The sequence below is a fragment of the Pseudorasbora parva genome, chromosome 21, assembly GCF_024679245.1.
Source record: "Pseudorasbora parva isolate DD20220531a chromosome 21, ASM2467924v1, whole genome shotgun sequence".
Lineage (NCBI taxonomy): Eukaryota > Metazoa > Chordata > Actinopteri > Cypriniformes > Gobionidae > Pseudorasbora > Pseudorasbora parva.
Window position 1 is genome coordinate 6,022,782 of NC_090192.1, and position 14,377 is coordinate 6,037,158.

The window sequence follows — 14,377 nt, forward strand, 5'->3', positions numbered from 1 at the left end:
GTAGAGTAAACTTTAAAATGTAATGCAGTGCTCTCCAGATGAGTCTTCGTGGCATCATACATGTGCTGGGATGGCAAATGTTTCTTACTCTGGGCTGGATTCTGGCGTTAAACTGGACATGTCCTCTGTGGTTGGCACTATTGGGAAGGTAAGAGTCAGAATGAAACATAGAGCGAACACAACCTGACATTGATTTCATTTGATTATTTGTTTTATATTTCAGAGGTTTTCAAACTGAGATCCAGGAACCCCCAGAGGGCCACAAGAAGTGTTATTTTAATATCACTGATATACTATTATAGCGTTTGTTAATATTTGAATTAGATGTTATTTTTATATTTTCACTTTTCACTTTCATTTGATTTAAAGTTTCAGTAATTTTTTTGTCATTTATATGAGTATTAATATTATACATTTTATTTATTAGTTTTAGTTGATTTAGTTGTAATTGTTGTAGCACTGTAGCCGGAGTAAACTAAAAGAAAATAAGAAATGCTGAGAAATAACTACCTGAAAAAAGGTGAATTTTTAGGGCTGTCAAATCGATTAATCACAATGTGTGTGTGTGTGTGTGTGTGTGTGTGTGTGTGTGTGTGTGTGTGTGTGTGTGTGTGTGTGTGTGTGTGTGTGTGTGTGTGTGTGTGTGTCTGTGTGTGTGTGTGTGTGTGTGTGTGTGTGTGTGTGTGTGTGTGTGTGCGTTAGATGTGATTAATCGCAATTAATCGATTTGACAGCATTTTGTAAAAAAATTTTTATTGCAATTCATATTTTTTTTAATTTAAAGTAATGAAAATGATATTAGTTAATGACTTTTACCCTGGCTGCAAGGGAGTCCAAACAATCATTAGAGTAAATGCATTTGGGCAGATAAATAAATTAACAAATAAATACAAATATTATTTGACTTTTACGGTTTTATTCTGGTTTCCAAGGTCAGAAATAATGAGATTAACCACATAATCAATTATTTTATTCTTCATTTACTTTTATGTTTTTGTTTAAGTGTATACTTCTCAAAGTGCTCTAATAATAGGTGGGGAAAAATATACAGTGTCAACTTATTGAAAAATTATGATCAATGAGTTTGTTTGTTTTTCACATTGCTTTAACTCATCAAACTAAGTTAAAGGGTTAGTTCACCCAAAAACGAAAATTCTGTCATTAATTACTCACCCTAATGTCGTTCGACACCCGTAAGACCTCCGTTCATCTTCGGAACACAAATGAAGATATTTTTGTTGAAATCCGATGGCTCAGAAAGGCCTTCATTGACACCAATGTCATTTCCTCTCTCAAGACCCATAAAGGCACTAAAGACGTCGATACAAAGCCCATTTCACTACAGTGGCTCTACAATCATTTAATGAAGCGACGAGAATAGTTTTTGTGCGCAAAAAACTTATATAGTGATGGTCCAATTTCAAAACAAAGCTTCAGAGCGTTATGAATCAGCTTATCGATTCATGATTCGGATCATAACGGTTCGAAGCTTTGTTCTGAAACCGGCCCATCACTATATAAGTCGTGTAGAGCCGCTGTAGTGATATGGGCTTTGTATCGACGTCTTTAGTGCCTTTATGGGTCCTGAGAGAGGAAATGACATTGGTGTCAATGAAGGCCTTTCTGAGCCATCGGATTTCAACAAAAATATCTTCATTTGTGTTCTGAAGATGAACGGAGGTCTTACGGGTGTCGAACGACATTAGGGTGAGTAATTAATGACAGAATTTGCATTTTTGGGTGAAGTAACCCTTTAAGCAATTGTAACTTTTTATAAGTTATATAGATTCAACTCATTTTTTAATCAGTCAGTTTAATGTAATTTAAGTTGAAATGACTTTTAAAAGTTGATTTTACTTAAAAGTTGATTGCAGGTTGAAAGTTGTAAGGTTTTTTATAGTCTTATATTCCAGATAATATTTTATTTATCACCAGAAATTGGTCTTTAGGGGTTCATGGCACCAAAAAAATTTGAAAACCCCAACTTGATGAAATAAAAAGGAAAGATAGCGACGCCCACCCTGCAGCTTGCGGCGGTGGAACCGTGGCGACCCCAACAGGTTGTTCTTCAATGAGTTGAGGCGTGTCCTCCAGTGGGCGGAGCTACTGGCCGCCATGCCACCGCCTCCCCCTGGACTAGAGGGTGGGGTCAAGGACAGTGAGCCCACGCCCACATTTCCTCCCTCGGCTCGGGAGGAAGAAGAGGAAGAGGAGGAGGAGGGTGGGGTAGCGGTGGAGGGGTGGGGGTGATGCACAGGGGTACCCAAGGGGGTTGGCAGGGGAGAGCCCTGAGGGGTGACCTGAGACATGGGATACAAGCTTTTAGTCACCGACTTCAGCACCGCAGATGGAGAAGGAAAGAAGAGGAAACGGGGAATGGGTGAGAAGAGAGGAGAAGGGGAGGGAGAGCGGGAAGTGGAGGCGGGCAGGGGGAGGGACTTCATGGACTGGAGTTGGGGGCGTTCAGGTGCATTTTTAGATGGAAGAGTCTGCGTTTTGGGTTCATGCGATCGATTGGGACGAGTGGCGGTGCTGCCGCTTCCCGCTTTGGTGGCGGCAACTACCTCCGGCTCGCTGAAGGTAAAGACAGGGCTCTGATGGGATGAGGAGGAGAAGAAGCGGGGTGGAGGAGTGAAGGCCGAGGCAGATGGAGAGAGAAATAGGAGTGAAAATGAGCAATGGCAGGTGATACGGCTTAGTGCACAGTGATGGTGTATATGGGGATATTGTGTGTGTGTGTGTGTCTAAGACTGACCGATGTGTATGTTCATATTAACTCAGAAAAATTTTTATGATAAAAAGGCTAAATATTCAACTTGTGTTATAAAGCTATAAGAAGCCCTTTTGGAAAAATGTCAAACAAACGTATTACCTTAAACAAGGCATAGTTCATCCAAAAATGTAAAAAAAATTAATGTGTACATTTAAAATAAAGTCCTATTAGTTGTTTAATGCATTAACTAACAATCAATGCATTTTTTTACAGTATTTTTTCATATTTGTTAACATTAGTTAATAAAAATACAACTGTTCATTAATGTTAGCTTAGGTCCATTTGATTGTAATGTGCTAGTAAATGTTGAAATTACCATTAATATATGCTTCAGAAGCTATTTTTCATTGTTAGTTCATGTTAACTAATATAGGTAAACAAAACTTTATTGTAAAGCGTTTCCAAATTAAACTCTGTTCCTCACACAATGCTGTCATGGTACTTGAAATCTACTGCTTTGTATATTTTTATGTAATTATTCATAAAAAAAAACATATAGCTCTGATTGGGATTATATAATAAAAACAATAATTTATTATTATTACAATTATTACTAACATATTACTATGCTAAAGTCATATTACTATAACTGCACCGTAAAATAAAAAAATAACATTTCATTAAAAGCACATTTATAATTTTACTTTACACTGCAGGAGTAAAATCACAATACTTGTGTCCTACACTAGCAAGAGCTGAACCCTAGTGCTTTTATTTTGGAGCAAACCTTTTACATTTGTGTGACAACAGGTTGACAAACGCATCTCAAATCTAGTGAAATGCTGCAATCATCTGTCCACAAAATGTTGGGAGATTTTGCGATTGTTGAAAAAGCATTCCCAAATGCACGTTAAACTCAAAGTACATGCAGAGATGGAATTTGCTGCATTTATTGTTAATCGAGTCCCTCAGAGAAGCTAAAAAACACTATATCATGAACTGCTTGCATGTAAGAATCCAGTGCTGTGCTTTGCTTTTAAACACACAGCGCAACAAACTATTCACTTATTAAAAATAAAATACACACTGCGGTGTGCCACCTCACTGTCTGCTGAAAATGAGCATTGAAACCATTGCAAATATTTCAGTATCAATATGTATGGGGAAAAAAATATTTTTGTCAACACTGCTCCTGAGTAACTCCTTTTCATAACAATATAAGGGTCAGTAAATTATGATAGAATTGCATTTTGGTTGCATTTTTGTTAGCCTAGAAATCTAGACGCACCCTAGCGGCAGCAAATTTAATCTGCCCGCAAGTGTCGTCTAGGAACTCTCAATACCCTTCTGAGCTGTATTCCCCTCACTCTGGACGGGCCAATCACGTCGTGTATAGAGTCAGTGGGCGGGGCCATAATGATGACGGCCGAGTTGCGTTTGCGTGCTTCTAGTAAAGAAACTGGCGAACGGCGGCGGTCTTTCGAATCAGCTTTGACTGCGATTCTGGAAGACTTGGAGTTGAGCTTTTCTCTGAGAAAAGAACAAAGAACGGCACTGAAGTCATTCTTAAAAAGGGAAGATGTGTTCGGAGTTTAGCCGACCGGATACGGTGAATGTTTAATCTATCAGAGAGCTCTGTTTCACCTTCGTTGCTCAGGTTGGTTGTAGCGCTATCCTATCGCGTGCAGAGGGAGTTTGAAAGACAACCATTTATCCCGCCCCTCGGATAGAGCCCTGTCTATGGTGAGTTTCCAGACCAAACATCTTGATGTGGGTCTGGCTTGTCAGGCTACATTTTTGTTGAACTATCCCTTTAATTGAAAGAGGTTGGCAAACAGGCACTTACCCTGGGACTACTCAGAGGACTAGAAGAAAGGCCAGTCGATGCTCCACTAACAGATCGAGATCTGTGGTCAAGAGTCAGTAGAGCTAAATCAATATTTACAAAGTTACACATATGCATTAAAATGTGCATATGACTGTATGTGTACCTTTGGCTGTGTGAGGAGGTGTCCAACGCTCTGCGTGGGGGTGTGGGAGAGCCCTGCTCCGTCACACTCAGCACCTCCAGACTCTTCCTTTCTGGCCGGCAGCGGCCGTGACGGGTTAACATGGGGGAGTCTACGCGCTTCCGTGGAGGGTCTGTATAGAAAGACAAAACATTTTTAGTTTGCCAGCAGCTTAAACAGCAGACTATGGCTCTAGCAACGCCAAGGCCGTGGGTTCGATTACCAGGAAAACTAATAAAATGTATACCATGAATGCAATGCACTGTTATTTCCAGAAAAGGCGCACCGGATCCAATTGCATTGTTGAAAGCAAAAAAAAACAAACAAAAAAAACATGTCACATTTTATCATTACATTCACAAATAATGTAAAATACTGATAAATAAAAAGAAATGTTTACAAACATTATAAACACTAATGAACCACTCACTCAACAAACAAAAAAACAAAAAAATCAAACCTAACAGTATGCAGAACAAGAATGAAAAATGTACACAAATACACAAATAAACACAAATTGAGACTGCATTCTAGTTGAATAGGTGTTTGAATAGGTGTTCAAGGTGATGAATCAAGTTAGGAATAAACCAATAAGTTGTGTGCACTTTGCATTCTTAATATTAACTCTTTCCCCACCATTGACGGAAATGCCATTGTAATAACAATGACTGTTATACGCAGTTTTGGGGAAATTTACTGTGAAAAGTAATGCATTACAATATTGCGTTATTCCCTTAAAAAGTAACTTATTCCGTTACTTAGGTACTTTTTAAGAAAAGTAATGCATTACATTACTTTCGCATTACTTTTTCTCAGCTGGGCTTGTTTTTTGTTGTTGTTGTTTTTTTCTATTTTTGTGAAAATGTAAAGACCCTTTAATGCCAAAATTGAAACAATATTTCTAACTTGATAGGAACATAATATAAACATAACTTTTTTGAAAAAGTAACAGATATTTTGTTGTACATTTTAAAAAGTAATGTGTTACTTTACTAGTTACTTGAAAAAGTAATCTGATTACATAACTCAAGTTACTTTTAATGTGTTACCCTAAACACTGGTTATAGGGTGCTATTACACATCTTCTGAATATGTCTTCTGACCAAAATAGGCTAAAAAAGAAGCAGAAACAAGTGATAACTTATGTAGGCAGATGTATATGTAAAATAACGCGATCGTCAATATTAAAGGTGCTGTTATTAAGAATGACAGCCAGTGGTTGAAATGGATACTGCAGTAAAATATTTTAAATATTGTTTGAAATATTATTAGGTAAACTGGCAATGTGCGGTGTCGCACAGACCAAAACAAAAACAGACATTCCGACTCTGAACACACATTTCAAAGTATAATAATTGGCTGTAGCGTTGTTTTTCACAGAAACTAGTATCTGAACTCAGCATGTTTCCTAAATATCTGCAAACACATTATGGTATTTTTATGCTTTAGTAAAGTCAAAAAATTACATGCATCTTTAAACAGCATATAAATCAAAAACGTGATTTTCTTAGCTTTTTGCCCAAAATGTTGCTTTTTTTATGAAACCTACCTACATTCAAATATTGATAATATTTTTGTTTGTTTGTTTGTTTGTTTGTTTGTTTGTATGTTTGTTTGTTTGTTTGTTTGTTTGTTTAAAAGCAGAGGGTCTGTTCAGTTTTTATGACATATTGCATGTTCATATATTCATTAAACAAAATATTCTGGGGGCCATGAAACTTTTGTGAAAATAATAAAAAAATGCAGGTGGTGGCTGGCAAAGGTTTTAAAAAAACACTTGTGGGGAAATAGTTAATTGTATTATTTAAAGTGCCCCTATTATGCTTTTTGTAATATTACCTTTCATGCAGTGTGTAATATCGCCATTTGTGAATGTAAAAGCCCTGCAAAGTTTCAGAGATCAAAGTGCACCACAAATAAATGACTGTCTGCTAAAAGAAAGAATTTATTCTGAATTCCCACAAAACACGTCTACTTCGACCACCCTCAAACGCTGTAGCAGCTGAAACTGGAAGAGTTTGGTTTGTGTTGTCAAGAGCTCTGTCCCAATTCAGAGGCTCAGAGCGTTGTTGTTAAATTGGACGGTCTAGCCTACGGAGGATTGTTCTTGTCGCCAAGCAACTGTGACAGCTGCTGCTGATGAGCGTCAGTGCCGTTTGTACTAGACTTTTTTGAAAGTTATATTAAACTGTCTGAAAACAAAACAGGGTTCACAAACTGTCTAAATATATTCACCATTCATTTAGGTATATAATAAAGAGTATTAACTACACTCACCAAAAGGATTATTAGGAACACCATACTAATACTTTGTTTAACCCCCATTTGCCTTCAGAACTGCCTTAATTCTACGTGGCATTGATTCATCAAGCTGCTGAAAGCATTCTTTAGAGATGTTGGCCCATATTGATAGGATAGCATTTTGCAGTTGATGGAGATTTGTGGGATGCACATCCAGGGCACGAAGCTCCCGTTCCACCATATCCCAAAGATGCTCTATTGGGTTGAGATCTGGTGACTGTGGGGCCATTTTAGTACAGTGAACTCATTGTCATGTTCAAGAAACCAATTTGAAATGATTCGAGCTTTGTCACATGGTGCATTATCCTTCTGGAAGTAGCCATCAGAAGCTCAGGTAGGCTGTGGCATTTAAACAGTGCCCAATTGGCACTAAGGGGCCTAAAGTGGGCCAAGAAAACATCCCCCACACCATTACACCACCACCACCAGCCTGGACAATGGTAACAAGGCATGATGGATCCATGTTCTCATTCAGTTTACGCCAAATTCTGACTCTTCCATCTAAATGTCTCTACAGAACTCAAGACTCATCAGACCAGGCAACATTTTTCCCGTCTTCAACTGTCCAATTTTGGTGAGCAAATTGTAGCCTTGTTTTCCTATTTGTAGTGGAGATGAGTGGTACCCGGTGGGATCTTCTGCTGTTGTGCCCATCCGCCTCAAGGTTGTGCGTGTTGTGGCTTCATAAATGCTTTGCTGCATACCTCGGTTGTAACGGGTGGTTATTTCAGTCAAAGTTGCTCTTCTATCAGCTTGAATCAGTCAGCCCATTCTCCTCTGACCTCTAGCATCAACAAGGCTTTTTCGCCCACAAGACTGCCGCATACTGAATGTTTTTCCCTTTTCACACCATTCTTTGTAAACCCTAGAAATGGTTGTGCGTGAAAATCCCAGTAACTGAGCAGATTGGGAAATACTCAGACCGGCCCATCTGGCACCAATAACCATGCCATGCTCAAAATTGCTTAAATCAGCTTTCTTTCCCATTCTGACATTCAGTTTGGAGTTCAGGAGATTGTCTCGACCAGGACCACACCCCTAAATGCATTGAAGCAACTGCCATGTGATTGGTTGATTAGATAATTACATTAATGAGAAATTGAACAGGTGTTCCTAATAATCCTTTAGGTGAGTGTATATATAATCGCATCTTAGTAAGATATAAGCCAACAATTGAACCAATTTAAAGTTTTAGAAATATGTATCATTAAATATTTGAGTAAGTTGAAACCCAATACTTTAAAAGTGAACTTTAGAAATTTCTCTCAAAAAATCTGATCATCACTGGTGCGCAGTGAATTCTGAGGTACGCAAGGATCCATCTGTTTTATCCTTCATTTCACAAGAAACAAAGGATGCATTTCAGAGGACTCATTTGAATGAGCCATCGAATTGGTACAGAGTTCGTTGCGGTGGCGCAATCAGCCTTCGAATGCGTCCTTGGAAGAATGCATCCTCTGACTGGGATGCCGCTAACATGTCTAGAAGACGCCGTTTTCAGCACTGAAAATCCACTTTGCGTGCACTTCAATAGGATGAAGACTTGCGCTGAAAATTATTGTTTGTAACATTGTGTTTACATGATCTGGAGATTAAATTCAGATATGGTAATGGCCATTTAATATCTGTCATGCACTGTAGGCAGTAGACCAATCACAATAGACTAGGCCGTCCGAACAATCAGAGCAGAGTAGGCTCTCAGAAAGGAGGGGTTTAAAGAGTCTGCCCAAACCGATTTCTTTTTGAGAAATATCATATATTATGAGTATTTTGACCTTTGATGCATGTACACCTATTGTAGGAGACTCCAAAGCAAAATTAGGAACCTTTAAAATAGCTTAATACGGGTACTTCATTTCACTTCGGAAAACAAGTCACCGCACATTTCAGATGTATTCTGGAAAATACAGATGCTTGCTTTGGAGAAAAGCATCTGCCAGATGTATAAATGTAAATGATCACATGGTTTCAGATGAGTAACTGTAACTTGAATACATGCTGACCATTAGTTCAACTGTTAAAATCATAGGATTCTGTAAACTACTTTATTTAACCCTTCATTTTAACTGTGCTATTGAACAATCCAGGGGAAAAGACACAAACCGATGTCATTTCTGGGAGGAAGATCCTCATCCTCATAGCTGGGATAGCGCTCTTTACGGTCTAACAGGAGATAATAGATCATCTTCTCTTGGTTATCTCTGAGGAAGATAAATAATACAAAATGTTAAACATTAAGTGCTTTTCTGGAGAAAATGTGCATGGTACTTGCACTCACTCTTCACACTGCAGGTCTTGTGCCAGTTTAACCCGGTCCCTGAAACAGCCCAGAGAATACATGCTGTCCAGCACATCCGGGTCCAGCTCTGTCAGAGACATGATCCGGCCCATACACACGCGCCTCGGGGCCGGCTGCTCTGGACATGGCTCATTGCGTCCAGCTCTTGATCACACACAAACAAACACACATATGAACGAGCGTGAGCTGCTAGCACAAATTTGTTATGAAAGACACAAGCTGAAATCATTTTAATAGACATCTATTCCAAAAATATATCCATAAACACACACATGATGCTTTCGTTACATCTTGACTTCAGTAGTCAGAATATAAATTATAGAAAATATAAATAACCAGTACTTACTGATACCAGGCATGTTTCTGGATGGCCTCTAGCTGCAGGGGAAGGACAACATATGGCGTAAATTGTATCATCTGTTGACAGGCAGATGGCGCTATAACTCAAGTAGTGTTGTATTAAAGACCGCCTAAAATTAGACCATGCTAAGACCAAGACTAGTGTGTGTTGAGACCAAGACTTTGAGGGGTTAAGATCAAGACAAGACCAAAAATGTGAGTGGTTGAGACCAAGACGATACCAAAACCAGTGTGTGGTCTTGAAACCAAGAGAAGACCAAGACTTTGAGGGGTTGAGATCAAACCAGCACTGGTACCAAATCATCTAATAGATCCACATTTACTTCCTGAGAAATGTCTAATATTAAATCAATAAAGACAATTAGAATAATAAGATACTATATAGAGCAGTTTCTAATCAAATTAAATCAACAAAATTCATCTTTGCAATGCACTTTACAACTGCATAAATCATTAAATTGAACATTTCTACACTGTAAAAAATGATATGTACAATAAGTTATGACAACATATGTTTTTACATTGTTTCAAAATAAGCTAAGAAATGTTAAACTTGTTGTTTTTATTAGTTATACAAGATGTAACTCATTTTGTAAGGTCAGTTTATCATAATATAAGTTGAAATAACTTAAACATCCAAGTCGATTGTACTGCAAAAGTTCAAAATTTGTCCTTTTTTTTACAGTGTATAAAATCTATATCATGTTGGCAATCTTGCTCATATGGGAAAACAGCTCTCTTGCTCTTGCGATATTGCTTAAAGGCCCCCATGTAGCAAATACTTTTATCCCTAAAACTCATCTTTGTTCAGTTTTATTTTGATTTTAGAAAATAAACATGATTTCTCATTTTACAAATCAGTTGTTTCTTATTTTCACAAGCATGTCTCTTAGGTGCTGAACACTAGTCCATCTTTGAGCCTACATTCAGTATGAGTAAAATACTTAAATACAGTTAAAATCAGATAATCAGACTTTTACTCAAGTCGTATTGGAATTGGTGACTTTTAACTTTTTTCACAGCAAAGTATCTGTACTTTTATGTATGGGTTTCAGGTACTCTTCTTTACATCTCTGCAGAAGATAATTTTTGTTTACAGCTACCACTACAATGTGTAAAATATGATATCAATAAAACCCTACGTTGTCAAATTATAGGCTATTTGAAAGGATTATTGCCGCTTCCATAAACATCAGTCTATACAGGGCTTAGTGCAAGCCAAATCGTAGCCAAAAGCGGACACAGATTTGAATTTAGCAGTTAATGACCTGACACACTGAACGCTCTAATCACACCGGTGTGATCGTACGCTTAAGAAGCTTAATTATCAAATGTAAAATATTTTTGGTTTTCTGGAAGCTGAATTCAAATCCATTTGGCTCAAAAATCTGAGGGGGGCAGGGATTTAATGGGCATGATGCAAGTTAGTACAGATGAATAAAACGTCATCAGCTTGCGCTAGAAGTAAACAAAGAGAAAGATGATTTGCACTTTGGCAATGGTGGTTATTATGAGATCTGAAAAAAGAGGAGGAAGTGAAAGAGGCCAACTTGGCATGTCAATTTTGCAAATGGAGCTTGAGGTAAGTATTCATTTTTAGAGCTATGTCCCATTGATCAATACGCAATTTCATGTTGCATTTGTATTGGCTACTCAGTAGGCGAAGGTTGTAACACTGTGCAGCAACAGCAGCAAGCACACTGTGTACATTTCTGACAGTGTCAGAAAATGATTGCAGGCTATCTTTGGCCTCAAGGCCATCTTTGAACCTCTCTCACTGTACGACATAGGACCACCGTTTAGGTGCCACGACCACAGAAATCGCCACGATTGGTCATTTTTTGTCTAGGACAGCCCAAAATCTGTAATGTGTACCAGGAATAAGTTTTACTGGGTAGTGAGATAAGACTGAATACAAACTGGTCGAGACTCAAGACCAAGACAAGAACAAAACCTTCTTGAGTCTAAGTCTTGAATAATACAACACTCAACTGAAGTAAACAACATGTATGCTTATTGACAGATGACAGTACGCTCTCACCGTGAGTCTTTTTTCAGGGTTGACCTCGATCATGCCCCGCAGCAGAGCCTGGCAGTCGGGTGGGATGAAATGGGGCATGTGGAACACTCCACTCTTCACCTTCTCCAGCAGCTGCCGCAGGTTATCGTGGTCGAAGGGCAGAGCGCCCTGTGGACAGCAGACAGGAAGACCCACATACATGGACACAGATGGTAGTGACATGCAAGGAGTGTTTCGGTTATTTGCTAAACAGCCTTTCAGCTAAAAATGAGTAATAGGTGATAAGTGTGGAGAATGCCCTCTGAGAAGCTCTCCTGAAAACAGATTTCCTTACCACTAGCAGGGCGAAGAGAATGACTCCACAGCTCCAAACATCAGCCCGTCGACCGTCATATTTCTCACCCTACAGAACAAGCCAGAGACAGTAGTGAGGCTAATGGTACACCTTCAGACAGAATAACGCTTTAAAACATCTTTGATAGTTTTTTGGGATCTATGGACCTACCCTGATAACCTCTGGACATGCATAATGAGGAGATCTGTAAATAGTTTGGAAAAACAGAGTATAGAAGAAAGTGAGAACGATATAGATTGTTTAAAATGTTTTCAATTGCAAAAACAAAAATACTCTATGGCATTTATTTAAATGGAATTCAAATATAATTAAGGGATAGGGAATAAGAAGTTGTGCTGATTGGTGGCTTGACAAAATGTTGACATATTGCATACATTTGTTTGTTAATGTATATTGCAGACATTGTTAAAGGGTTAGTTCACCCAAAAAATATTTTTTTTTCATTAATGACTCACCCTAATGACGTTCCACACCCGTAAGACCTCCGTTCATCATCAGAACACAGTTTAAGATATTTTAGATTTAGTCTGAGGCCTTTCTGTCCTTTGAATGTAAGTGTATGCCCACTTGCTGTCCACGTCCAGAAGGTAATGAAAACATCATCAGAGTAGTCCATATGTGACATCAGTTGGTTAGTTAGACTCTTTTGAAGCGTCCACAATACATTTTGGTCCAAAAATAACAAAAAATACGACTTTATTCAGCATTGTCTTCTCTTCCGCATTTGTTTTCAAACCTCAAATAAAGATTCAAACGGTCATGATTCATTATCGCCAATGTCACGGGACTTCAGCAGTTTGCCAGTTTGACACGCGATTCGAATCATGATTCATGACCGTTTTAATCTTTATTTGAGAAACATGGAAGAGAAGACAATGCTGAATAAAGTCGTATTTTTTGTTATTTTTGGACCAAAATGTATTGTGGACGCTTCAAAAGAGTCTAACTAACCAACTGATGTCACATATGGACTACTCTGATGATGTTTTCATTACCTTCTGGACATGGACAGCAAGTGGGCATACACTTACATTCAAAGGACAGAAAGGCCTCAGACTAAATCTAAAATATCTTAAACTGTGTTCTGATGATGAACGGAGGTCTTACGGGTGTGGAACGTCATTAGGGTGAGTCATTAATGAAAGAAATGTTATTTTTGGGTGAACTAACCCTTTAAGTATCGTTACCACAATGAGTTTGACCCTGCACTGCCATCTATCGGTGTGGATGCCATTTTTTTGTCAGGGTTTTTTTTTTCTTCATTTTTTATATATATTAACTTCTATTTTTTGGGTAAATTACACTGATATACAAGCAAGTTTTATAGATTTGTTTAAATGCACCTATAAAACTTCAAATGTATGAATGTCATTGCAGTAGATAACAAAGATTAAACCAAGTGGCATTTACTATCAGTAATATTGATTGGGTACTTTAACACAACTGGAAATCTGTAGGCCTATTGACCAATCAGCATCCAGTAATAGAAATATCTTTTTCATAAACCATAGCAATGTGCAATACTATTGCAATGTACAATAAAGCAAGCAAACATTATAAACCACACACACACACACACACACACACACACACACACACACACACACACACACACACACAAAATACTCACCCACAGCTTGTCTCTAGCAGACTGTCTCCCACCTGTAGTGAGGCCATGCCAAAGTCAGCAATCCTGATATTGTTCTTCTCATCCAGGAGAAGGTTTTCTGGCTTCAGGTCTCTATGACTACAAGAGCACAGAGGACAACCGGCTCTGAACACGTCACTCACCAACAACCCACCACAGAAAACACACTTTAAATTAAATAAATACAGCACAGAGTACACATGCCAAAACATTAATACTTCACTTATCCTGGTCTTTACAGTGGCCTACACCTGGATCTGCTCAACTTCGAGACTAAAGTTACAACCACCACATATGGAAATGAGTGACTAAAATCAAACCACTATTCGAATTAGATTTTATTTTAATATTTTCTGTTTTCACTTATAGTGCCCCTATTATGCTATTTTAAAGGTGCACTGTGCAAATTTCCGTCCACTGGAGGGTGCCTATTCTAAACAAAGGCCTAGTTTGATGACGCCAAGTGTGAGCGCAGCATCTTGGGACATGTGGTCTTCACCTCACAGCCGGTGGAAAATAGGCCTCGGGCAGAAATCATGTTCATGGATGCGCTTATTAACGTTACTGTAGTGTGAAGCAGAGCAGGACCGAGTGTTGGGGAGCTGAGCACGGCCGCTGGAGCGATTGTTATACAAACACACGGTTTGCGAGTACCGGGACTTTTATTATGAC

At 38.5% G+C, this 14,377-nt stretch overlaps 1 protein-coding gene across 4 annotated transcripts in view; it reads right to left on the reverse strand.

The window, feature by feature from the left end:
- Positions 1 to 14,377, reverse strand: part of brsk1a (BR serine/threonine kinase 1a) — a 33,582-nt gene that overhangs the window by 15,162 nt on the left and 4,043 nt on the right. For 2 of the 4 annotated variants that reach the window (XM_067429292.1, XM_067429290.1), the window contains exons 5-14: positions 13,688 to 13,804; positions 12,208 to 12,241; positions 12,037 to 12,105; positions 11,724 to 11,870; positions 9,669 to 9,700; positions 9,302 to 9,466; positions 9,127 to 9,224; positions 4,560 to 4,855; positions 2,021 to 2,300; positions 89 to 137 (exon numbers count right to left, since the gene is read on the reverse strand). In XM_067429292.1, coding sequence (XP_067285393.1) covers positions 89 to 137; positions 2,021 to 2,300; positions 4,560 to 4,855; positions 9,127 to 9,224; positions 9,302 to 9,466; positions 9,669 to 9,700; positions 11,724 to 11,870; positions 12,037 to 12,105; positions 12,208 to 12,241; positions 13,688 to 13,804 — 1,287 coding nt within the window. Of the gene's footprint in view, positions 1 to 88; positions 138 to 2,020; positions 2,595 to 4,559; positions 4,856 to 9,126; positions 9,225 to 9,301; positions 9,467 to 9,668; positions 9,701 to 11,723; positions 11,871 to 12,036; positions 12,106 to 12,207; positions 12,242 to 13,687; positions 13,805 to 14,377 lie in introns of all 4 variants that reach the window. The other 2 variants (XM_067429293.1, XM_067429289.1) reach the window with 2 other exon arrangements.